General features: G+C 43.3%; 1 protein-coding gene across 1 annotated transcript in view; it reads left to right on the plus strand.

Annotated features, from left to right (window-relative positions):
- The window catches only part of ADRM1 (ADRM1 26S proteasome ubiquitin receptor), a 52,379-nt gene extending 32,093 nt beyond the window's left edge, over window positions 1–20,286 (plus strand). Inside the window, exons 5-10 of the mRNA XM_078651600.1 lie at window positions 2,168–2,254; window positions 3,312–3,393; window positions 6,685–6,956; window positions 14,351–14,508; window positions 18,272–18,374; window positions 20,079–20,286. Of these exons, the coding sequence (XP_078507726.1) occupies window positions 2,168–2,254; window positions 3,312–3,393; window positions 6,685–6,956; window positions 14,351–14,508; window positions 18,272–18,374; window positions 20,079–20,185 (809 nt within the window). The 3' untranslated portion in view covers window positions 20,186–20,286. The remainder of the gene's footprint in view (window positions 1–2,167; window positions 2,255–3,311; window positions 3,394–6,684; window positions 6,957–14,350; window positions 14,509–18,271; window positions 18,375–20,078) is intronic.
- Window positions 20,287–23,891: the final 3,605 nt, after the last annotated feature.

Raw genomic sequence — 23,891 nt, forward strand, 5'->3', positions numbered from 1 at the left:
AATCCACTCAGTCAACTTAAAACAAAGGAAGGTCACCTAAGCTTGGTTCTTTTGGTCGTCATAAATTTGGCAGTGTTTCGTGTTTCCGTGTTTCTAGAGCTCCAAGTTTTTCTCGAACAAAATCATGTGTTGCTAAGAGAATGGATGGGTGTAAATATTCTAGCCATTGGTGAAACAAGTAATTGTTCAGGAAGCAGGACTACTCGTCCCAAACTACACTTCACCGCTCTATGGTGACCCTACTTGTAATGACTTGACTGACCAGGGACTACAGAAAGTGTAATCATATCTCTCCACTCCTACTCACTTTAAAATGGCTTCGACTTGAGACACAATTGTCTCCAAACTAGCTTTTATTAGGCATTCCGCTTGAATACCCTAAAATATCTGACCCAGAAACTGGCCATCTCTGGGTGCAAGCATCACCTTTGGAACACAGATAACCTGTATCTCAAAATCCCATTTTTAATGAAGATAATGTCACTAAAACAGTCTTCCTCAGGGAGTGTACTATGGGTGTAAATGATTGTCCCACCACACATCAGGACATCATTTTCCTATGATACCTCCAGAAAGGAACTGAAAAATCTGCCCTTACAGCTCTTCCTCCAATTATAAAGGGTTCATGTTATGTTATAATAATACAACCTTGTAGAGTGCTTGTTCGTTAGTTTTCTCTTGGCAATTTAATAGATATCTGAAAGACACTGCTTGGCTGGGAGATTAGAAGAGGGAATTTATCTAGCAGAGGGTAGGAAGCCTGTGTAAACAGCAATGTTTTCAGATTTTTCTTAAACAGTTTAAAGTCTGTTTCATGGCGACGATGATCTAGGAGAAGAATGGTGCCCGGACAGAATTTTTTTATCCACCCAGTCTCTTTTAGTGGTATCACGGAATGGTAAAAAAATTGGAATATAATAATCTAAAAGTATGTGAAGGGGTATATTGTTTGATCTTTCTGGCCACAAAACGTTTGTAAAATGTAGGAGTTCCCCCTGTAGGTAATACAAGCTACCCAGCTATTCTAATTGATCTCTCACTTTGTACATTGTTTATTCACCTGCAGTTCTATGTGTAACTCGTCTTTTTACTCCTGGTATGGTATTTGATGTTGACCAGTTATATTATCTGTAATCGCTTAGTATATGTACTGGTCACTCACAAATATAACCTAGAACATTTCATTTTCTGCACAAGAATCTACTACCTATCTTTTTAATATACGTTTATGTGCAGCGATCACTCTTGGATTTTGTATCACCCCTTGAGCCTGCTCAGTGCTATTTAAAACTGATAATGAATAAAAGTTATGTCTACAGAAGTTTTACCTAGAGCAGGTTTACCACTTCCAGCAGTTTGTTGGTGCTGCTTAGCTGTTAGTCGCCGAGTGATGACTGGCACATTGTTGAGCCGTCAAGTAGAGAAAAGACTGTAGAACAAAGCGCAACTCTCAATGCCATCTCACTGTTTAGCTGTTTCTGGATATTCTGTAAATATGTAGTTTCCCCAAGATCTCAAATCAGTACTGATTGGTCTGTGCAAACATCACTTGATCTTGATTGATTATGCAACACAAAAGTTACTCACTTTAATCCATGAGTAATTGTTGAAAAAAGGAAATTCTTCTATAAATGTTAGTTCAGCCCTTAAAATGTGTTTTTATAGAGACCGCCATACATTCGAGGTACTTCACTGACCTATGAGCTCTCACATTGTGCTAAGCCAGTGACCAATGATAAATCTAACTGTGCTATGCCTCGAGTCATTAAGGTTTACTGCAGAGCTGTGTGCCTAAGCAATGAGATATCCTCCTAATCAATCAGCCAACCTGTTGCACCTTGCAATTGCACTATTCCATCAAGCAGACTGAGGCAGTTCACCTGTCCTTTTATTCCTTCCTCCCTTTTAAGTCGGCATGCTAGGATTGCTATAAGGCGTGATATCCTTTGATTGAGTCTCTGTATGGTGTGTAAAGCAAGGTCAGCTATGCTATGTATCTGCATACTTCCATCATTTTATAGTCTCGCACATCTGGTAGGTGAGTTGTTACCATCCTTTTGTCCGATTTTGTGATGAATCGTGTATATAGCGACACAGATTCCATGCGGTGTTGTGTATTTTGTGATTTTTCTGGTTTAAGATGCACATTTTTTTTTTATCTTTCCAGGTGAAGGTGGTTTACAAAGTCTTCTCGGAAATATGAGCCATAACCAGCTGATGCAGCTCATTGGACCAACAGGCCTCGGAGGATTGGGTAATTGTGCTTCTTTAATTTGACAATCCGAATTGTTTCCTTTTTGAAAGATGAACATTCTATTTATGCAGCAAAAGTAGTGTAAGACCGTGATTACAGGTCATCCATCACACCTATAAATATGCAATCAATTAAGGTAATTGATCTCCATGCAGTTTTCATGAAGGTATTTATGACTAGTTGGTGCTATACCTTTCTAATCCCATTTATGGAGTATCACTTATTCCACCAGCAACCATCACGACATCGTCTTAAATATGACTGTCATAACAGCTGTTGGATAAGATTCAAGTGCTTTATGAGCTGATGTTTGTGGGTACCAAGCGTCGTTTCTGTTGCTCTTTTCTATGTTATCTGCCAGCCTTTATATAGGACGCCTTTATATAGGACAGTTCTGTATGTCTCAAGTGCAGCACAAAAGAAAACAAATCGTGAGACTATTTTATTCTGAAAATGTGGTTAAATAAAAGCAGAACATACACCTACAGCTTCTCTTTTAGCATGGTTGTGGTTTCAGGAGGAGTTGGAATTGCTATGGATAGTCGACTGTCCGAGTTTAGTGACATTGTAGTTGGCTGAAGATCCTAGGCTCGCATATCCAGTGAAGGAGAGGTACCATGAAATTCGTCCTGGAGACTTGAAGTTAAATGATCAACATTTAAATTATTTGTGATCTAACTTCTTGTGTGAATATCTAGAAACGAGTACCTTTGATGCCTTGATTTCTAAACTGTTAAGTAGACAGTGACTATAGAATACAATCAAAATCTGAGGCTGTCAATATCTCTAAAAATGTTGTGAAGGAATATAAAATATAAATAACACGTGGGAAGGCAATGAAAGTATAAATGATACGAATATGCAATTGCTTCCGGAGCAGTAAAGACCAGTATGTGTGAATTTAGGAAAAAAGGGAGGACTACAGCAATATGATGTGTTCAAAGAAGTCTTCACAAATTATCCCTCATTACTTAGAGAAGAATTTGATATTGAGTTAAAGTGGCGGTGCAGACCCATTGACTAGATTGAATGTTTGGTGTTTTTGTTTTTATTAAAGGTGGTCTCGGTGCTCTGACAGGCCCTGGCCTGGCTAGCTTGCTTGGAAGCGGGGGTCCACCTGCAAGCAGTTCTTCATCAAGGTAAGAACCTGAGTTACTCAAAGCCTCATTCGTGTAGAAAGTAATCTGATGGCATCCCATATGCCAGAATGTTCATTCAAGCCACCTGGGCTTGTGCCCTAAGAACTTAGTAGGTGAACCATGAAATCTCAGATTGCCCCAGTGTCAGATAAGACCACTCTGCAAATCACACCTGTAACTAACTGTTTGTTGGAAAGAAGCAACTCTATTCGCCCTTATGTGTAAATATTTTATTTTGTTGCACAGGATGCTCTGTTCCTTCTTCTCTCTCTGTTAAACCAAGCTACGAGATGTCTGAGAATTGGTTTAATGTGAAGGATTCCGATATAGGCTTCGCACATCCTTCCTCTTTGAATGCCAATAATTTGTTAGCTGTTTGTACAGGACGCATTTTTCTCGATGTACCAAGCAACTGTTCTCGCTGTGGGGCATTGCATTCTTTCACTGGCTCTCTCGAATCATCCATTTGCTTGGTCGAGAGACACACTCGAAGTGGCCCACACATTTCCAGTATCGGCGCCTGCTGTTGCTATATGTAACCCAGTCTCTTTAAATACTAATATTTAATCAAATTGCTATAGGGATAAAGAGTTTATTTTATGATCTCTTGCATTCCTGATTAACCGTTGATGTATCTCGTCATGGGATGTGCAAACACATCATTGTCTTTAATAGTTAACAATTTGTTTCTTCGTTTATTTTTCCAGATTAATCTAGGGACCATTCTCTATGTATATATTTAATTAAAATTTTAAAACATTTCGAAAATCTAAATGTACTTTGGGGTGATGTCTGTACACTGTATAAATGCAACGGAAATGTTTTGAAATCCTATAGAAGCGATAAATATCCTAGTTTGAGTGAATTATCTTCATGAACTGGATTAGTATTTAATTCTCTAAATAAAATGCAACGTTTTTGCTATCCTGTGTTTCCCGTGGATGTATTCCTCACATAGTACGAGGAAGCAGAAGCAAACTATATCGTATGTTCCTGGGTCAGGGAATATAGCTTTTAGAATTTGGAATGGATTGAATTTTGGAATTATTTAAATTCTCAAGGTAAATCAGTTTATCTCATGAGTTTAAATGTCAGTTTTTCAGGTTGTTGTTTTATACTGCAGTGCCAAGGGTGTAGATTAAACACACAGATTTGCTTTAAGCAAACAGAAGCTGCAAACCCATTCCGGTCCTTCTCGGAGAGTAATGCATTTTTGTTGGTTCAGCTAGACCCCCGGTAGGACCTCATGGTGTTCTCCTTCCCTACTTGTGTCATGATGCTCCCCACCCACTCATGCACCAAACTGTTCCAATTGCTTTCAAGAGTCCTGTTCAGAAATCTTTTTATTTGATGGAACCAGTTTGATTGTTATAATGAACTTAATGTTTATTCATGACCTTTAACCAGAAGATGGACTCCTCACTCACTGACCCATGCTGTGTGTGTTGACGTCTTCACTTTGTGTCTTGCATCTTAGCTAGTGCCCAATTGGTAATATATTCATGAAGTTGCTTTCCTTTATGAACATCTGTGGCTCTGTATGTCAGAGCACATTTGAATTTGTCCACAGCACCGAGACCGCCCTGATCGCAGCCACCGATGACATCCGAGCCCTGCTCGACAACGGAGAAACAGCGGCCCTCATCCTCCTGGACCTCTCCGCGGCCTTCGACACTGTCTGCCACCGTACCCTAGTACAGCGCCTGAGCAACGTCGGAATCCAGGAGAAGGCACTGGAGTGGATCATCTCCTTCCTCGCCGGAAGGACACAGAGAGTCCGCCTCCCCCCGTTCAGATCGGAGGCCACCGAAGTCACCTGCGGCGTTCCTCAAGGCTCCTCGCTCAGCCCAACACTCTTCAACGTCTACATGAGCCCCCTCGCAGCCATCGCACGCCAGCACAACCTCAACATCATCTCCTACGCCGACGACACCCAGCTGATCCTCTCCCTCACCAACGACCCCGCCACCGCCAGAGCCAACCTGCACGAAGGGATGACAGACGTAACCAAATGGATGTCGAACAGCCGCCTGAAACTGAACTCTGACAAGATGGAAGTCCTCATCCTGGGGTCATCACCCTCCGCCTGGGACAACTCCTGGTGGCCCCCCGCCCTGGGCAGCGCACCCAAACCCACAGACCACGCACGCAACCTGGGCTTCATCCTGGACTCCTCCCTCTCCATGACCAGACAAGTCAACGCCGTCTCCTCGTCGTGCTTCAACATCCTGCGCATGCTACGTAAGATCTTCCGATGGATCCCCACCGAGACCAGGAAGACGGTCACCCAGGCCCTTGTCACCAGCCGTCTGGACTACGGCAACTCCCTCTACGCCGGAACCACCGCCAAACTCCAGAAGAGACTCCAGCGGATCCAGAACACCTCAGCACGACTCATCCTGGACATCCCCCGCCGCAGCCACATCTCCGGACACCTGAGAGACCTGCACTGGCTCCCGGTCAACAAGAGAATCACCTTCCGGCTCCTCACCCACGCACACAAAGCCCTACACAACCAAGGCCCAGGATACCTCAACAGCCGCCTCAACTTCTAGGCTCCCAAACGCCAGCTTCGATCGACCAGCCACGCCCTCGCCGCCGTCCCCCGCATCCGAAGAGCCACCACAGGAGGAAGGTCCTTCTCCTACCTGGCAGCCAAGACTTGGAACTCCCTCCCGACCCACCTCCGCCTGACCCAAGACCACCTCGCCTTCAGGAAGCAGCTCAAGACCTGGCTGTTCGAGCAGTAGCGGACCCCCTCCCCCCAGCGCCTTGAGACCCTCCGGGTGAGCAGTGCGCTATATAAATGCTTTGATTGATTGATTGATTGATTGATTGAATTTCACATAAACATAGTATCACTCATTTTGTGCCTTCCTTAGGATTACATTCCCTTTTGGAATTTCACTTGCGCTCCTTGTGCACATTTTTAGAAATTCCATATCGTAGATTTGAATGATATTTCCATGAATTGTTTGCCTAATTAAATTAATGCTGTTACTTCACATATTTTGAGAACTAACTCTGAAGAAGTGAAGGAAAATAAAACAACCTCTCAGACTTTTAAGCTATATGTATGACTTCAAAACTATTAGTTCGTACATGGATACATGTAGGATTGGGTTCTTTATGTATCTTATCAGAGGTTACTTAGTGATGCTTTATTTTTAAAAGAAATGCAACTTGTAAACCTAAAATGAAAGGCCAGACTAGATTTAGTGATTGAATGTGAGAAAAAAAGTGTTACATATGTAAGAATATCATCTTAAATTGCATGTGCCATTCTTGCAGCTCTCGAAGCCAGTCGGCTGCAGTCACACCTACTTCCACTACGTCTTCCACGCGTGTGACCTCAACCCCATCGGCGCCTACTCCTGTTCCAGCCGCTGTGACAGCAGTCACCCCAAGTCCAGCTGTGAGTAGTTCTGGGAATGGAGCAAGCACAGTAACAAGTCCTACTGGGCCAATCCAGTTGAGCCCTACCCAGCCCATCCAGTTGAGCGACCTGCAGAGTATTTTGGCCACTATGAATGTTCCAGCAACAGGAGAAGGTGGGCAGCAAGGTGAGTGATTTGGCGTATGGCAAAGGTGCTGTCGGGTTTCTCACTGTGTTGAGTATCTTTTACTCAGTTTAAAAAAGCCACAGCAGTTTCCATCTTCTCTAGTCCATTTGTGAGTGAATGACTTTGCAGCTTCTGAAGGATGGGCTCACAGGACTGTGCTTCTCTGAGGTGTCCGGACAAGTGCTGGAAGGGAATACAAGCATGCTGGATGATGATGCATTAGTGGTGGCAGGAGGTGCACAGAAAGGATGCTGGGAAAGGGGGTTGGAAGTAGTTGTGTGGAGTACACAGGTACACCATTCTGTAATAGGTCTAAATGAGTGCTGTTCACATTGCTACAGGAAAGTACTAAAAGGATTGCTCAACTTAATGGACACATATAGGGCTCACCAAGAGTCTTCACTGAGAAGCAGCAGCAATGATGTCTCTTTTTGAAAAGCATTAAAGGCTTCCTGGTTCTCCCAGCAGAAAGTGAGTCATATAAAGGTTGTTCCTGTGGATGAGTCCAAAGCACCCACCAGGTGTAGTAACGCATCAAACGCTTGTGTGGAGTGGAGAAACCTGGAATGGGTAGCTGAGAGTAGTAACCGTATGAAAATCCTGACAGCTACTGAGTCATTATGAAGTACCCACTGAATCATCAGCGGGCCTTAGCATGAAATTTGGAGAAAGTTACCTCAATGTTTTTGGGAAGGTGTGGTATGAAAGTTGTCCTAAATAACATTTATGTCCAAGACCTATATCATATAGAAATATACTCATTACATTAACTTCAAAAGGTGTTAAATACACATAACAAGTTCATTCATCTTATTGAGATATACACATAACAGTAACCCCTCCAACAGATAAAAAAGAAACATTAAAAATTAATTACTTTAAAAAAGATAAATATATACAAGTTGAAACATCCCAACAAAATAAAAGCCCCCTTTACACTTACATTATTTTAAAAGAAAGGGATAAACCCAAGTTTCAACATACTAATAATTCTTCAACACGAAAGAAGGAGAAACCCCTTACATATCATACTTTATACTCCACTACCACAGGAACATTTCTTCACATATTCACCTACTCGCAGCTGAAGGATTGTACACCACAACTGCTTTTCCGGAACCTTGGTCTAATAAGGGAACGAGGCATCTGTTCCTAGGAACTTCAGGGAATGGGCCCCCTGAGCTTTTCGAGGCTAAGTAGTGTCTATCTGCTGTTACTGAAACTCAGTGTGGATCTCCTTATTGAGTCATGTGTATCATTTATTGACTGTGTGTTTGTATCAAATGTCTAACACTCCTCTCTGATAAGCCTAAGGCTGCTCTACCACACTACGCCCTAAGACAACACCTTCGGATTGCTAGAGGAAGCCCCTGTCCACTTATAAGGGATACCTGGACTCTTTGCACAGTATACCTATTTTTGGTATACTAATAAAGAGCCAGCTTCCTACATCTAGCATCTCCGGAAGATCCACGTTGAAAAGACTAAAGAGCAAGGAGGACAACAGGCAACCTTGCTTAGCCCTGCTGCTCACTGGGATTTTGTCTGCTCGAGAGCCTAAGCCATTCAAGTCAACCTGTACCCAGTTATTCTCATGCATTCTCTGTATCATTGTCAAGAGATTTCTGACAGTGTCCCATCCTACCAACTTTTCCCACAAGAGCCCTCAATTAACTATCGAAAGCTGACCGGAAATCCACAAAACGGAAACATTTCCCTCTTGAGCCAACTGTCCTCCACGCGTCACCCCAGAGAGCAAAATAGTGACTGACTGTGGAATAACCTCCCCGAAATCACCCTTGCTCTTTTGGGATGCACCACTGCCCAGGACTTAATAGCAATGGGTAGTGTTTGGGGATAAATCTTAAGACGCCACATCAAGCAGGGAATTCAGCCGATAATTTTCAAGGTCATCATAGGCTCCTTTCTTATAGATCGGTTTATTTATAGCCCCTCGCCAGGAATCTGATATTACACCATTTCTTGCCACCCATTTCAAAAAGGGGCTTAGGACATTCGCCCACCATGATGAGTTTTAATCATAGAGAATTGCTGGCAACGCCTGCCCGTGATGACTTCATATTTTCAATTATTTCTGCTACGATGACCATCTCCTGAATCTGAAGAGGGTTTGTGTGTATAATATCTCAACATTGGTACCAAGCAAGGGAAGAGAAAATGCCAAACAGATCTACACAATTGTTAAAAACTATATTCTTTTTAATTATATTTCTTTTAAAATCATGTTTTAAATGCACGAAATTTACACACAAAAAATGACAATAGAACCAATTATCACAATACTAAAAAAAAAAACTAATTGCTATATAATTCAGACCTCCCTGCTTGCTGTAGCATATAGTTTTCGCTAAACAAGTTACAAAACTTATTTATACATATTTGAGCAGTTGCCATATTTATTCAAGAAAAAGGAAAGTAACTTGTTTAGCGAAAACTATATGCTACAGCAAGCAGGGAGGTCTGAATTATATATAATTTTATTAAGTGCCAAATAATGAAACGTTTCTCAATGTTTATGCAATTAGGTTGCTTTTATAAATATATGAATGTCTGTATGTTTCTTATGTTGATTTTATTATGTATTTCAGAAATATTTGTGTGGCTCCTGATGAAGGCGTTTTTTCAAACGCCGAAACGCGCGTCGAGAAAGTATTGATTGCCACTCTCCCCTTATGTTTTTGTTTTTATTTGTATGATTGTTTTTTTAGTATTGTAATAATTGGTTCTATTGTCATTTTTTTGTGTAAATTTCGTGCATTTAAAACATGATTTTAAAAGAAATATAATTAAAAAGAATATAGTTTTTAACAATTGTGTAGATCTGTTGTTTGGCATTTTCTCTTCCCTTGCTTGGTACCAATGTTGAGATATTATACACACTGTCTATTTCCCTGTCCCATGAACTATCAATTTTGAACAGGGGGTCCTTGTTGTTTACATTATATCTGAAGAGGGTTTGAACATTCCAACTGATCAACAACTTGGTCACTTCTCACGTTATTATCAGGTTCTTTTGCAACTACATAAGAAACGTTGTACACTGTGATTCACAAACCTGAGCTTCCAATTTCCACAGGGAATTTCGATGGACACTATACACTAAGCACCAAAATGAACGAGAATTGCCCTTAGCAATCACATCCTGCATTTAGCTCCAATTGTTCTCATTAAATGCCTACCTTTCTTGGAAACAAACTACACTGTAGGTCCTTTTTAGGGTTCTCCAATCCTGCGGGAACTTGCCATCATTTGTTTTGACTGCTCTTCGAAGGGAGCGGCATTCTTTATCGAACCACCCTGTTTGCACTTTTACTACAGCTGTTTTTAGTGAGTGGTTCTCAAGTAGAGTCTGGACTTCTTTTATCATATGCTCCTACCATTCGATTCCCTTTCCATCTACCACTGCCGGATGGGCCTCTATTTAAATCTTTGCTAATTCACTCACATTGTGTTAAGCGATAGATACCATTATTCTCTTGTTATAAGCCAGTTTAAAATCCTCCACCTGCTCTCCACTAGGAAAGGGGTTGGGCTTGATTTTTTTGTAATTATTATTTTTTTAACATATTTTATTGTCCTTTATTTACAGCATTATGTGCATATGTCCAACATGTTACTTAATACATGTGCCTTTACCATAGTTACATCCCTTGTGTCTGCAAGACAGTACCATTGATTCAGTATCATTTAACGCGCTATGCTACGAGCATTCCCAATCTATATGTGTGTCGTCCTACTCCCCGCCCCTAACTTTTCCCAACAACCCCGCACACCCCTGTGCTGCTGCCAACTAGAGTATTGGACTACCTTCCTCTGAGTAAAGGGGTCCTGCTTGATACTCAGTTCCTTTGCAAAATGGTCACTCCTTCACAGATCCCTAACCTTAAAAGTGCGCATATCTATAAAGTGCTCTACAGATGAAAGCATATAGTCAATGGGACCTCTGTACCGACTATAACTAAAGGTTGGTCCTGCAGGACAATCATTTGGATAGTGCCCATTAAGATTAAAAAGATTATATTGAGCAAGGGTTAAAGGAAGTAACGTTGCTTTTGAAGAAGGGTCTTTACAACAGATGGAATACCTTCACTTAGTACATCATGTAAGCACTCATCAAAGGCACTAAGAGGGATTGTTGAGTTAAAGTCTCCAGCTACAATAATCTGTGCAGATACAAAACGACAGTAAATCGATGACCAATCATGTTTCAACATAGGTAATTCAATCTTAAACGCACTACCGTTAGGCGGGATATAATCATTTAAACATACCAACAGTTGATCGGCACTAACAGCATTTGTAAGCAGGATTTTACACGCTAGTAGTCAAGTAAATGTTGTTTCTAGGTGGTTAACTTGTTATTTATTTTATTTATTTGTGGGTTTTTATAGCGCTATGAATAAACTCCCGAAGGAGTATCTCCGCGCTTGTGGTGCTTAGAGTAGGAAGCTTAGAAACGTCACACATGAGATGTATTTTATGACCAGAGACCTAATAAAGCCGACGAATGAGTTTTTAACATAGGCCAAACAGGAAAGTTTTCAGACATTTCCTAAATTCAAAATGATTCCTACATGATTTTAGAGAGGGCGGGAGGGAATTCCAAAAACTAGGACCTATCACAGATAGAGCCCTACCTCCTTGCCTAGTTTTTGTGATTCTAGGAATGTTTAACAAAAACTGTTCACTGGACCTGAGGCAGCGAATAGGAGCATATGGAACAAATTTTGTAGCCAAATACTCTGGTCCCAAATCGTTAAGGCCTTTATGGATAATACAGCCGATTTTAAATTTCACTCGTTGCCGTATAGGCAACCAGTGAAGTTTCTGCAGTAAAGGTCTAGAAGGAGACCTAGGAGGTGCATTAAGCACCAACCTTGCAGCTGTATTCTGCACCACCTGTAGGCGGTTCAGAACCTCTTCGTTAGCTCCTGCCAGGAGTCCATTGCAGTAATCCAGACGGCTGATAATCAGAGCCTGAACCAGGGTTCTCCTGTAAGAGTCAGGGAGGAAAGGAAAAATCCTCCGAAGGAGACCTATTACGTGAAAACATGTTCCCACAGTAATGGAGACATGATGTATCATAGTCAACTCTGGTTCCAATCTGACTCCTAGATTCTTTATCACTGCTTTGGGCTCAGGAACTGGGCCTAGATCGAGCGGCCACCAGTCAGGGGACCATTGGACTTTTGCATCACCAAAAAGCATAACCTCCGTTTTTCCAACGTTGCATTGGAGGAAATTGGAGGACATCCACCTTGCAACTGCCTTCATTCCCTCAGAGAAAGAAAGTATCATCTCCGGTGTAAGATGTTTAAAAGGGAAGAGCAGCTGCGTATCATCAGCATATGACACTGGATGGAAACCGTAAGCTCTGGTTACATCTGCCAAGGGGGCCACATAGGAGTTAAATAGGGTCGGGCTCAGGCATGACCCCTGTGGAACCCCCTTGGTGATGTTAACCTCCTCCGACCTAAAATCACCCATGGTGACAGTTTGGGTCCGGTTGGAGAGAAAGCTTCTGATCCATTCCAGTGCCATACCACCGATTCCACTCTCAGACAGGCGTTCGATAAGAATGTTATGAGAGATAGTATCGAACGCTGCCGATAAATCTAGTAGTACCAGGATCACAGAGTAACCTTTGTCCTGGTACAACCGAAGATCGTCTGTTATCGACAGCAAGGCCGTTTCGGTGCTAAATTTCGGCCTAAAACCTGACTGGGATGGATCGAGGCAGCCAGATTGTTCGAGATAGGTGGATAGATGTTTGTTGGAATGCTTTTCGGTGATTTTCCCCAGAAATGGTAAAAGGGAGATAGGTCTAAGATTAGACAAATCGGTCCACGGAATTGAGGAATTCTTCCTGATCAGTCTGACAAGAGCTTTTTTCCAGCATTGTGGGACTACTCCAGATGTTAGCGAGAGGTTTACAAGCCTCTGAACATCTGGGCCCAATATGCTCCCTAGTGGACCCATAAGTCTGGCTGGGAGCCGGTCTGCCGGGCTTCCGCTTTTAATATCCATGATTAAATTTTGGACCTCACTCAGTGAGATTTCTGGAAAATCATTAAAGGAGTGAGACTTTGTGGCTTTAGTGGATGACATAAGCACCAAAGCAGATTGATCTTGACTATTATTAACAGTATTTGTGGTCTCAATTCTCCTATAGATGGCATCAATTTTGTCGGCGAAAAAGCTCGAAATGCTATCACAAAGATGTTGTGAAGCCATGTCTGCACTTTCGCAAGCAACGGGCTTCAGGAAAGTATTGACAATCTGGTACAAGGTCTTTGAATCATTACCAGCTGCCTCTAACTGAGCGGTGATATAGTGCTTGCGAGCAGAACGTATGGCTTTGTGATAGGTATTAAGAGCCGTCTTATATTTGGCTTTATCTCCTTCCAGATGTGAGGTTCTCCATACCTTCTCAAATTTCCTAACTGTACGTTTTAAGCTACGCAAATCCTCCGAGTACCAGACTTCATGTTTCTTGGTCAGATTAGTTTTGAAAGTCTTTATCGGGGCAAGTTGTTCTACCACATCACCAATCGCTAAATCCCACTTTAGAAGAGCGCTATTAATATCTTCTGTACATACAACAGAGGGAGAACGATATTTTTGCTCAAAAGTGAAATTAGTGATTTTGTGCCACTGCCTTCGCTTAGATGGAATATGGGCATGTACAGTGGGTCGCGGGGTATTTATTGGCATGAAGAACTCAAGCATAAAATGATCTGTCCAAGGGTATTGTTTGGGTAATTTACATTCAATGCCGGGAAAGTTGGCTATAATCATGTCCAACGTATGGCCAGCTTGATGTGTGGGTCCGTTGTTGTATTGTTTTAGTCCCAGAAGAGAAATATCAGTCATAAAAGATTGTACCTCCTTATTATTTCCTTCCTCACTGTAAATATTAAAATCCCCAAGTAGTAAAAAATCTTTATCTGTGCTTGTATGTGGTGCAATCGCTTCCACTAACAGTTTGGGCATGTTTTTCAAGGGACCGGGTGGGCGGTAAACCAAGGCTCCTTTCCTACTACCTTTAGTAGATGAATCAATCCTAAATATCATCATCTCAAAGTCAGGAATACAACATTGATCTAATACGGAGACAGAAAAGTCATCTCTAAAAACAATTGCTATCCCACCACCAGTTTTTTTAGGTCTGTCCTGTCCTGTTAAGCAGTAAGAACTGGTACTAGAATCAACGCGGATACTACTAGAATGGGAAGAAAGTAGGTAGTTTCTTTGGTGCACAACTATGCCTGTTTGAAATGCACTAGGGGCTGGGATTGATTTTTTGTTAGTACTGCACCTTGGCCAGTGTTCTGCTGCTCTGTTGTAATCCTTGTCTGTGCTCTTTTCCTCAGTTGATTTGGCCAGTGTGTTAACTCCAGAGATCATGGCTCCTATTCTAGCCAGTGCAGATGTTCAGGAACGACTGATGCCCTATCTGCCATCAGGAGAATCGCTGCCACAGACTGCAGAAGAAATTCAGAATACGCTGACCTCGCCTCAGTTTCAGCAGGTATGAACCTCCTTGTGGTCCATCTTAGAGCCATCATAGTTTATCAGACAATTGCCAATTTGTGGAACTCCCTTCCTCTCTCGATTTCAAGTCTGCAAACGCATTCCTTATTCCGGAAGGCCTGGAAGACCGGACTCTTTACCATTACGCATCTGTAACCACTCTATCTATGGACACCCCTGGATCATGATCTCTATCCGCAGCGCCTTGATGCCCATGGGCTAAGTTTGCGCTTTGTACGTGCTATATTTATTTATTCATTCATTCATTCATTCATTCATTGCAGTATCCAGGAATCCAGACCGAAATTGCACTACTGACTTTGAACACAAAGCGCATGTGCTGGATACGGCTGTGCGTCCTCTGAGCTTTTGTACGGCTTAAAATAGTTATTTAATACGTGTAGTGCAAACACTGGATTGTCCCTAGACACCGTTTAATTCGATTTCATCATAACTGGAGTCATTGGTATTAATTTTATGGTGTCAAGTCTGAGTACATCAGGGCTGAGTCTACTGTGAAAGACTCAAACCTTCAGTGTGTGATTGGATGCTTCTCTCACGGACTGTTGGGGTAGATTGGTGTTTTCTCAGCACTACATACGTAAACATGCGTGAACATATGAATGTACATCTTCTCATAGAGGCTAAATGGGAGTGCACCAGTTGCATATGTGCAGAGTAATCGCTGCTCGAAGAGTGAAATCTTTGTCCCCTCACCCTCGGTAGGGTCAGAACTGCCAGGTATTCCAGTTGCAGATCATGCTGCCTAAGCCCAACGCTGGCTGCAAAGCCACATCCGGCAGTGACGGGCCAAGGATCACCTAGTGTTGTCTTTGGATGGTGGTTGTCGTACTGGAGTCAGAGTATTAAAGCTACGGTCTCAGTGTATTCATGTTACATCTAGAGCTGATCTTAACTTCTGAGTTTGCTGAGAGCTGTCGCTTTTCGTCTTCAACGTTGTGCTCTGATGTATGGGGAACACTCCAGCGTATCCCTTTTCTCATTGAGGGTGAGATCAGGGTGTGCTGTGTCTGTGGGACTTTTTCTGGTGGCTCTGGGCTGTAAGTGGTTACTAAGCAGTACCCACATTTAACGGGTACTGGCGTTTTATCACTGGGGTTCGAAGACTACTTACTAATGCACTCCAGTAGGATAAACACATCAGTCATTTTGGGCACCACTCTGTCGTGCTAGCGAGCAGTCAAGGCTTTCTCTAGGAGAACGACTGCTAGCTACACCACCAAGCGACTGCTAGGATCCATTTCAGCATTCCATGTAATGATCACCTTTTCATCAAGCAAGGTCTTTACTCACTCTGGATTACAATTCCCACACTTTTTAATGCATTTCAATCGCTGCACGTAAATGAAGATTGAAGCGTGGAAACTTGACAAACAAGCAAGGCCACGCTTTCAAGCGATATTTATCCATTCATCTTGCAAATGCGTGTGCGTTCCTTGGAGACAGTGGCAAATCCTCCATAGGAGACGCAAGTGCAGCAACCCATCAGACCATCCTGCTTCATTCTGCATCTGATTGCTTGCGTATTACAGCTATTTTAATGAAAAATGATCTAATTTTCACCGATTATTTGGTTACACGTAAAAACTGTAGTATCACTTGGCAGCTGGAGAGTGCACCGCTGGCTGTATTGTGCATGCGTCAGGTGGGGCTGTCCAGTTAGTACTCACTCATACACAATACATATCCGACTAGCTGCAGTGCAGCATGTCAAATAAGTGATTTGGGGCCTCTCAGTAATGCACACTTATGGCCCCCCTCAGAGGCCACGATAAAGAAAGAAGGACATCCTCCCGTCCTAGCTGAGCTTCTGATTGGCCACACAGTTGTTCTTCTTGCTCTGGTGACGTTTGATGGATCTCAAACCTTGGGATTCGTGGTAGCCATTTGAAGTGCAGAGCAAAGTGCATGTTGGGGACTACCCCAGGTTAGTTTCCACCTCGCGTGTGTGTGTGAGAGCATGTTCATGACGTTTTTGTGTCTGTGCAAGCGTGCACCTTAGTGTGTGTGTGTGTGTGTGTGTGTGTGTGTGTGTGTGTGTGTGTGTGCATTTATATGAGCGAGATTGTTCAGAATTGTATCTGCAGAATAGCAAACAATCTGGGAAAAGCTTTTTCCTGACTCAGACACTACTAGCCCCCACTACCAATTGACAGAAAGGCTAGCACTTATTCTATTCAAACACCTGCCTTTCCTCGTTGAACCTGCCTCATCCTATCCTACCCCCAACCCACCGGCTTATTGTGAGCCAACTACAACAGAAGTGATTTGTGCACAAGCCTATGCCTGCCATATTCTGTCTAAAGCGGTGCTTCACCCCTGGGGCTCAGTCTGTGCCAGGTAAATGATGAGCCAAATAAAATAGCTTGTGTTGAGACTGGAGAATAAATTGTGATGGTTCAGACAAAACTCCTCACGCAGCAGGTTTCAAATGTGAACTGTCTCCCTCAAGGAGAGTAGCTGAACCAGGATATTTGGTGATATCCAAGTATGACCAGCATTCACATTTGTTACGTTTACGTCCCTGTACGAAAGAGCATTCTGAGACAAACTCAAGGCCACCTGCGGCTCCTCCGCTAAGGCGGAGAAGCGCCGCCCACTGCATTTTGAGCAGTGAAAAAAAAAAGTAAAAATATACCAATAACACTACGTTCTCACCATTTTATTTTTCCGTTGTCCCGCAGGTTTACGGGGTGGGACGTGGCTGTCGATACAGCCAGCAAGGGAAGGAGTGGTGGGCACGTATGTGCGCATGACTGGCCGGCCGTCTTGGCCCGGCCAAACAGTCATGCAGACTTTGCATGTTCCACACGAGGCTGTAATACACAGCCTGGTGAAGAACATGCACTGCCTCCCATTACCTGTCTGAGCGCCGAACCTTGGCGCTCAGACCAATCACAACGCTGCATTGCAGTGTTGTGATTTGCTTAGGCGAGCCTGTGTGCTTCAAGCAGGAACAGAAGAGGACTAGGAGAGGTGGAGGTCCAGCAACAAGGTAAGTCATTTCTGTAATTTATTTTTCTATTCCCCACTTCACCCGTGCTACTCGGTGGCAGCTGCTACTGCTTAAGGCATTGTTTTCAGCTCCCCAGTGGCATCTCTAGAATTTCTTTTATATTTTTTTTGCGGTAGCACACTATGAGTCATAGATGAAACTGATGGATCCACCAAAAATGGATGAGTGCATAGTGTGTGTGTGTGTGTGTTTGTACTTATATTTATTAGATGATCCACCGCTCTGCACATATACCATAGTACTGAAAAGCATTTTTTAAAGTGAGTTTTTTTATTACTTGAACTGAGAAATATTCCTGTCCCGCTTTAACGTTAATGCTGTTTGTGAAGTAAGAGACCAGCCCAGGGCCATGTTTACCCTACATGTGAACCAGATACTTATTATGCATGGAGAACATTTCTTCTCTCTTAATAATAAACAAATGATATTAAAATAAACAAAAGACAGGTTTTGTACAGCACACACCCTGAACAACCATTAGCAGCAGTTAATTTCATCTTCTTAAGCTACCAATTTGGCCAGGAGAGCTTAAGCTTTCCATTGCATCTTCTTACCCCTTGTACTGTTGCTCTTCAGGATTGTCCCACATGCTCTCCCACTCCAGTCTATTCTCGCTGAAGATTTAAACACACTTATTGATTTCTCCTCTGCTTTGTCATGTCTTTTTGCATGCCCTCCTCACCACCAAGTGTAACCTGCCGATGTCCGTGTGTTCTGTTGACAGGCTCTGAGCATGTTCAGCGCAGCTCTTGCCTCTGGCCAGCTGGGTCCCTTGATGAGCCAGTTCGGGCTCCCAGCAGAGGCCGTCGAAGCCGCAAACAAAGGAGGTGAGTAGCGCTCCAGAAGTGTGTCCATTTGGTTGTGATGGCTTTTAAAAAATAAAAATAAAAATGTTTTATTGGTTTTAACATCAGGAGTATAAAATCCAGTGTGACACACATTTGGCTCATCGAATAAGGTTACATTTTGCAAATGCAGAGCATTTGCATACATTAGGTACAACACCTCATTACAGTGCAACAGCGACCTTAATACCCCCGTCCCAGAACCATACCTTGAATTTATAGAACCAGCCATTTCCCCGATACTCTGCCGTGTTTAGGGGGGCAACCCCTAGCCTCATAGTGTCCGCTTCTGCAGCGCCCACCATTCTACCCCCGGCGCCAATGTGTGAGAGTTGGAGGTGAAGACATCCAACGGGCAGCAAATATCCCTCTTTGCAACTGTAGGGGCCGTCCCCAGAAATGTTGGGTCAGCCCTTGTACCATCCAAGCCCTCGAGGTCACCTAGAAAAAGTGGGAGTGTGGAGAGGGGTACCTCCCATCCCAACACCCCCATCAGTTCACCTACCACTGCCGACCAGAACCTTAGGGCGTAGGTTGTGATGGCTTTTATTCCCCTTTTTCTGATGTGTTTAGAGGGGACTTGGTGGGACAGACAAGTTAAACAAGTGCTGCCAGTTACCTAATGCTACTTTCGTTTTGCCTTTCCATTTTGGATCGAGAGTGCGCCTGTAATAAGAGTTCACATCTATGTTACACTTCCCGAAGTACTGTTGCGTAAAGACTAATCGAGCTCTATGAACACAGGCACAGTAGGTGCGGAAGCTGTATTTCCAGCTCCGTTATGCCTCCTTGGGTAAGGGAATAAGCTTCTAGATAGACTGTGACTGTGTTAATACTGGGGCCTGATGCTGAACCTCCAGAGAAAGAGTTGTTCCATGCACTCCACCTTCTGTAAGGGAATGGCTTTCGTGTCCAGCTCTGCTGGAGGGAGTGCTTTTGAGTTGGCTTGGTAGATAGCCAACTGTGTGAATATGATGGTCCCTTGAATACGCTGCCAGATGCACACATCCGAATCGAGAGTGCCGGATACTCGTGAGAAAGCTACATGCATGGATTTACAGTTGGCTACATTGTTATCCTGAGACTTGTAGCCAAACACCAACTTACTGCATGGAAGACTAGGCCATATGGGTATCTGCTCCCACTTACAGCACCTTTACAGGCTTTTTATTGAGATAAAGGTCCTCAGAGTATACAGCCCACTTTTCAAATAGTTACTCCAGAGGTGTGCCGCTTGTGTGCAGCTTTCTGTAGCAGACAAGGGTCTATCTGGAGACAGCTTCTCAATGCATGCAGGTAATAAGGAATGATGTCCGGCATTGTAATGCTGTTTCTTCGTGGCGCACAGGCATTTTAGGGCCTATGTGCCACTGTTTAAATGAATGCCGCCATATAGAGACAGTATGTCAGATCATTCCTTTACTGCTTCTGTATGTAATCGCTGAATATGATTAGATTATTTAACTTAACAGTATATTGTAAGCATTTTGCACCCCGTCATTGACTTCACAACAAACATTGATTCCAGCTTAGATCAGTCCATTGTTTGATGTATCATGAGGAGTAAAGACTTTCTATATGTGCTGGAGCATGTGACAAGAACCTTTTTAAATTAAGGTTTTGATGCTCATGTCCAATAAATTACATTAATACATTTGTGAATAATGTGGTCTATTTTCTTCTTAGACGTTGAAGCATTTGCCAAAGCAATGCAGGGCACTTCCAAATCTGACCCAAAGGAGGGCGACGCCAAAGAGAAGAAGGACGAAGAGGAAGATATGAGTTTAGACTGAGGCCTTCTTCCCCCCGTTTATTCCTTCTCTTTTATTACGTATTTAACTTGTTATCTTCTGCTTGTCAATCTTGATTCCAATAAAGTTTTTTTTCTTCCTGAGATAAGGCCCACCTGCTCTTTGTCTCATTAAAGCACATTTGTCTTCAAACAGTAGAGACACTAGACTGGGTGTTTAGTATGCTGACCAAACTGGAGAAGTAGATTCAGGGCATAACATTGGTACTTCAGGCTCACCAGCATGTCACAACCAGAGGATCACGTGGCAGCAAAAAGAGTGGATGTCAGTGAGTGCTTCTGTGAGTACATCTCAGAAATGGTATAGCTCTGAATTCCTAAACAGAGTTTGTAGAATGTGTGTTGTAGATTATGATGTGTTCACCTCTATAATCTAGTGTAAAGGGCCAGAATTGTCACTTGATCATCTCAATTATAAATTTCTTGGACTACACCCAGGTATTATTTCCTTGCCTCTGCTTATGGACTGGATCCCCCAAAACTTTCTTTTAATAATGCTTAGTAGTCCGCTTATGTTCAACCGAATTGAAAGTTTAGAGTGAGTTAGCTCTAGCTATCCTTATGAACACTATTTCTACAAATCGAGATACATTTTAAATACCCCTTTTTAATTTCGAAAATCTTTTAAATTAAGAAAGCAGCCTTTGGTAGTTAAGCCCATTTTACTTTAACAGTGAAAATCTAGTGTATTTCCTGAACGTGCAACTCTAGAAACAAATTTGAAACTAGAAAAATACAGGTGTGGTGGGGGGAGGGGGGTGCAAAGATTCACTCAGGTCATTATTTTTCTGTTTACTAAGCTGGGATCCACAAACAAATCAACATCTCGAACTGCTATTTTAAAGCCCTGTATAATACGAAGTTTGTTTTTTGCGTTCCCTTTTTAGGTTTTGCCTAGGCAGCGCTTGTGCTGTCTCTTTGAGACATGCTGTATTCAGGATATGGGCATAAAGTTCCGCCCACTTTACATCCATCTTTTTAATTGGCTCCTATCACTGTCCTTTGTAAATTGTGACTTTTTATTGGTCAATAGGCTTAGTAGTCCCTCTTTTTAATGCCTATTCTCTTCTGGTAACCTCCATGAAAGACTGCCCCGGTTACATGTTGTTACTCGGTAGGCTTTAATTACAGCCTCAATGCACTATGTTCTTAAACTGCTTTGTCATGCCTGCTGTTGCAAGCAGGACACACTCTCCCGCAACACTTATTACTAACTCAGCACAGCGCCCGCTTTATGGACATCGATCTATAACTTAAATATGCTCACTCCCCCCTAGACTCAACAGCTGCACGAATGCCGCACTCTATGGTTCGTGATGCGGTCGCTTCCTCCATGTGCCTTTGTTCCCCCTCCCTCTCCCATCCATGGCTTCCAGTGCTTGCTCTGCTTAATCGCACCCACAGACTGGGCTTCTGGTCATTTCTGTGTCGTGAGACGACGTGACTGTAACACACTGTTCGCACCTGGTGGCGCTGCAGTCACTAACTGTAATGCGCTGTTGCTAACGACACACATAGGTAGGTTTTAAATACTGAAAAATAGACAGGACTTCGCGGCTGACCTGCCGGACCGGCACACGTGCAGCTGGGCCATAGCTATTGTAGCGCGCGGAGGGCTTCATCCGGTGCACCTGAGCAGCAACAGAGGCTTTAGGAATGGGTGGGCTGCCTTTTTCGGGGCAGTTCCTTTTCTAACAAATCGCATGCAATTACTAGGAAGTAATTTGATACAGACCGCCCTAGTACAGCCCCACAGTCTGCCTATCATTTTGAATCCAATTTTTTCCTCTTATTCACATATGGGAGAGTCGGAAGCGGAGTGAAGGCAGTCACCTGTGGGTGATAAGTCCATCCGGACACGGGATGTAAGCACTACTTTCAGGCACCTCAACGCCTGGTTGAGGAGCATTTGTGTCTCAGCAGCTGCCGCTGTTGTAAAAGTGTGAAGTTAATTTGTGTTACTGCCTTCTCTGTGTGAAGGTTCACGCTCAGTAAACACAAGCTTGGTCGCTCCATTAACGCGAAGGAGAAGCATTGAGGGCTCGCCCTGCATTGCTATGTCAGGTGTGTAAATCTCGAACACATATACACAGACTAATAACATTTAAAGAAGCGGAGATCATTAAAATATGTGGAGTCCTGCAATTTTCTTTAAAACTCATACCCAAGTCCCTAGCAAAAACGCGCTAGATAACAATATAATGTACGTCATTTTTTCCATACCGTCTATTTATTGACTTTTGTACCAATAGCGACATGCCGCGCTACAGGTTTAAACATCTCAAATCAAAGCGCGGCGTGCCGCCATTGCTACAAATGGCAATAAATTAAAAAAGGCAGGTGGATGTCGCATTTCTAACTAACTAATGCAAGACCTATTGTATTGCAAATGCTTGTTTTTCTTGAAGCTATGTGTTTTTTTCTCATTTTTTTTCTGTCAAGGGATTTTCTCATCCTCCCACCATGAAGACTCTTTTCTATGGCTGCACTTCTTGCGGTGGTGTGGAGACTTGGCATGTTTATATTGTCTGCCTTTAGACTTGCAGTCCAAGATCTGCTAGGACATGTAGAATGCGTTGTGACTGAGATTTAATTCTCCGCAGACATTTTGGCAAAGTTCCTTCTTTGTCTGCTACTTCCAGCAGGACAAGAACACACAATTCCCTCTTTTCAGCTGTTAGTGTGACCAATGCTGATGCCCTTTCCACCCCTCACAGACACACCCGAGGATCACTAGCATTGTCTGTCTAGTCCAGTGGTTCCCAAACTGTGCGCCGCGGCTCCCCGGTGCGCCGTTATGAGTAGCCAGGGGTGCCGCGCATGATTTGGGAAAGATAGCGTCCGGCCAGGCCTGAATGCAGCTTGAAGCTTATTGCAGCCGCAGCGCAACATACAGGGGAGTTAAAAATGCCACCTGCATAATCCGAGAACATGGTTTGGCCCAGGAGCTCACTGCCGCCATAGGTGCGTACGTACGTGCTTTCACAGACGCAGCCTCCGCATTACTGGCTTACGCAGCTCTGACCGTGGCGTTGACCGTTATTGCTGCCCGCCGTGTTCTGCTGTGCCTCGTGGGACCCTCTTCAGAAGTTATAAATAGGTAAGTAGGGCTGGGAATGTTGGTTTGTTGAACTGGCATGGGAGGGAATCCTGTGTGGTGAGCAGTAGAATGTTGAAGCCCCAGCTTAAAACCAAAGGCCTTAATTATGACTTCTTTAACAAGCTCCGTGGAGCCCGCCTATTTAGTGTACTGTAAATGCTGGTGATACTACTATTAAAGCCATGCTGATCTTCTGCCCCACCTCAGTTTTATTTACTAGAACTAGATTTTACACGATCTTGTCATTATTTATGTATCCAGGACCAAGCCTCTCTGTCATACCTTTTTCTCTGAACTTTCTAACCCAACACACCGATCGCTATTAGTAAAATTAAACTACTGGACTCATGGCACTAACGTACAAGTTATTTACCTTCAGTAACGATGTATCTGGTAGAGACGATTCTAGCTGCAGATTCCTTAACGTAGAATTATCCCCAGGCGTGAGACTGGATCAGAAAAACTTTTTTGCCACAGCATCCCTGCACGCTGGGGGGACGGCACCACGTGACTCCGCCCTGACATCGTCCACGTACGCGACATCAGCGAGGATACATAAGTCCCACCACGGCGCCCCAACGTCGGTTTT

The sequence above is a fragment of the Lissotriton helveticus genome, chromosome 7, assembly GCF_964261635.1.
Source record: "Lissotriton helveticus chromosome 7, aLisHel1.1, whole genome shotgun sequence".
NCBI classification, from domain to species: Eukaryota; Metazoa; Chordata; class Amphibia; order Caudata; family Salamandridae; genus Lissotriton; species Lissotriton helveticus.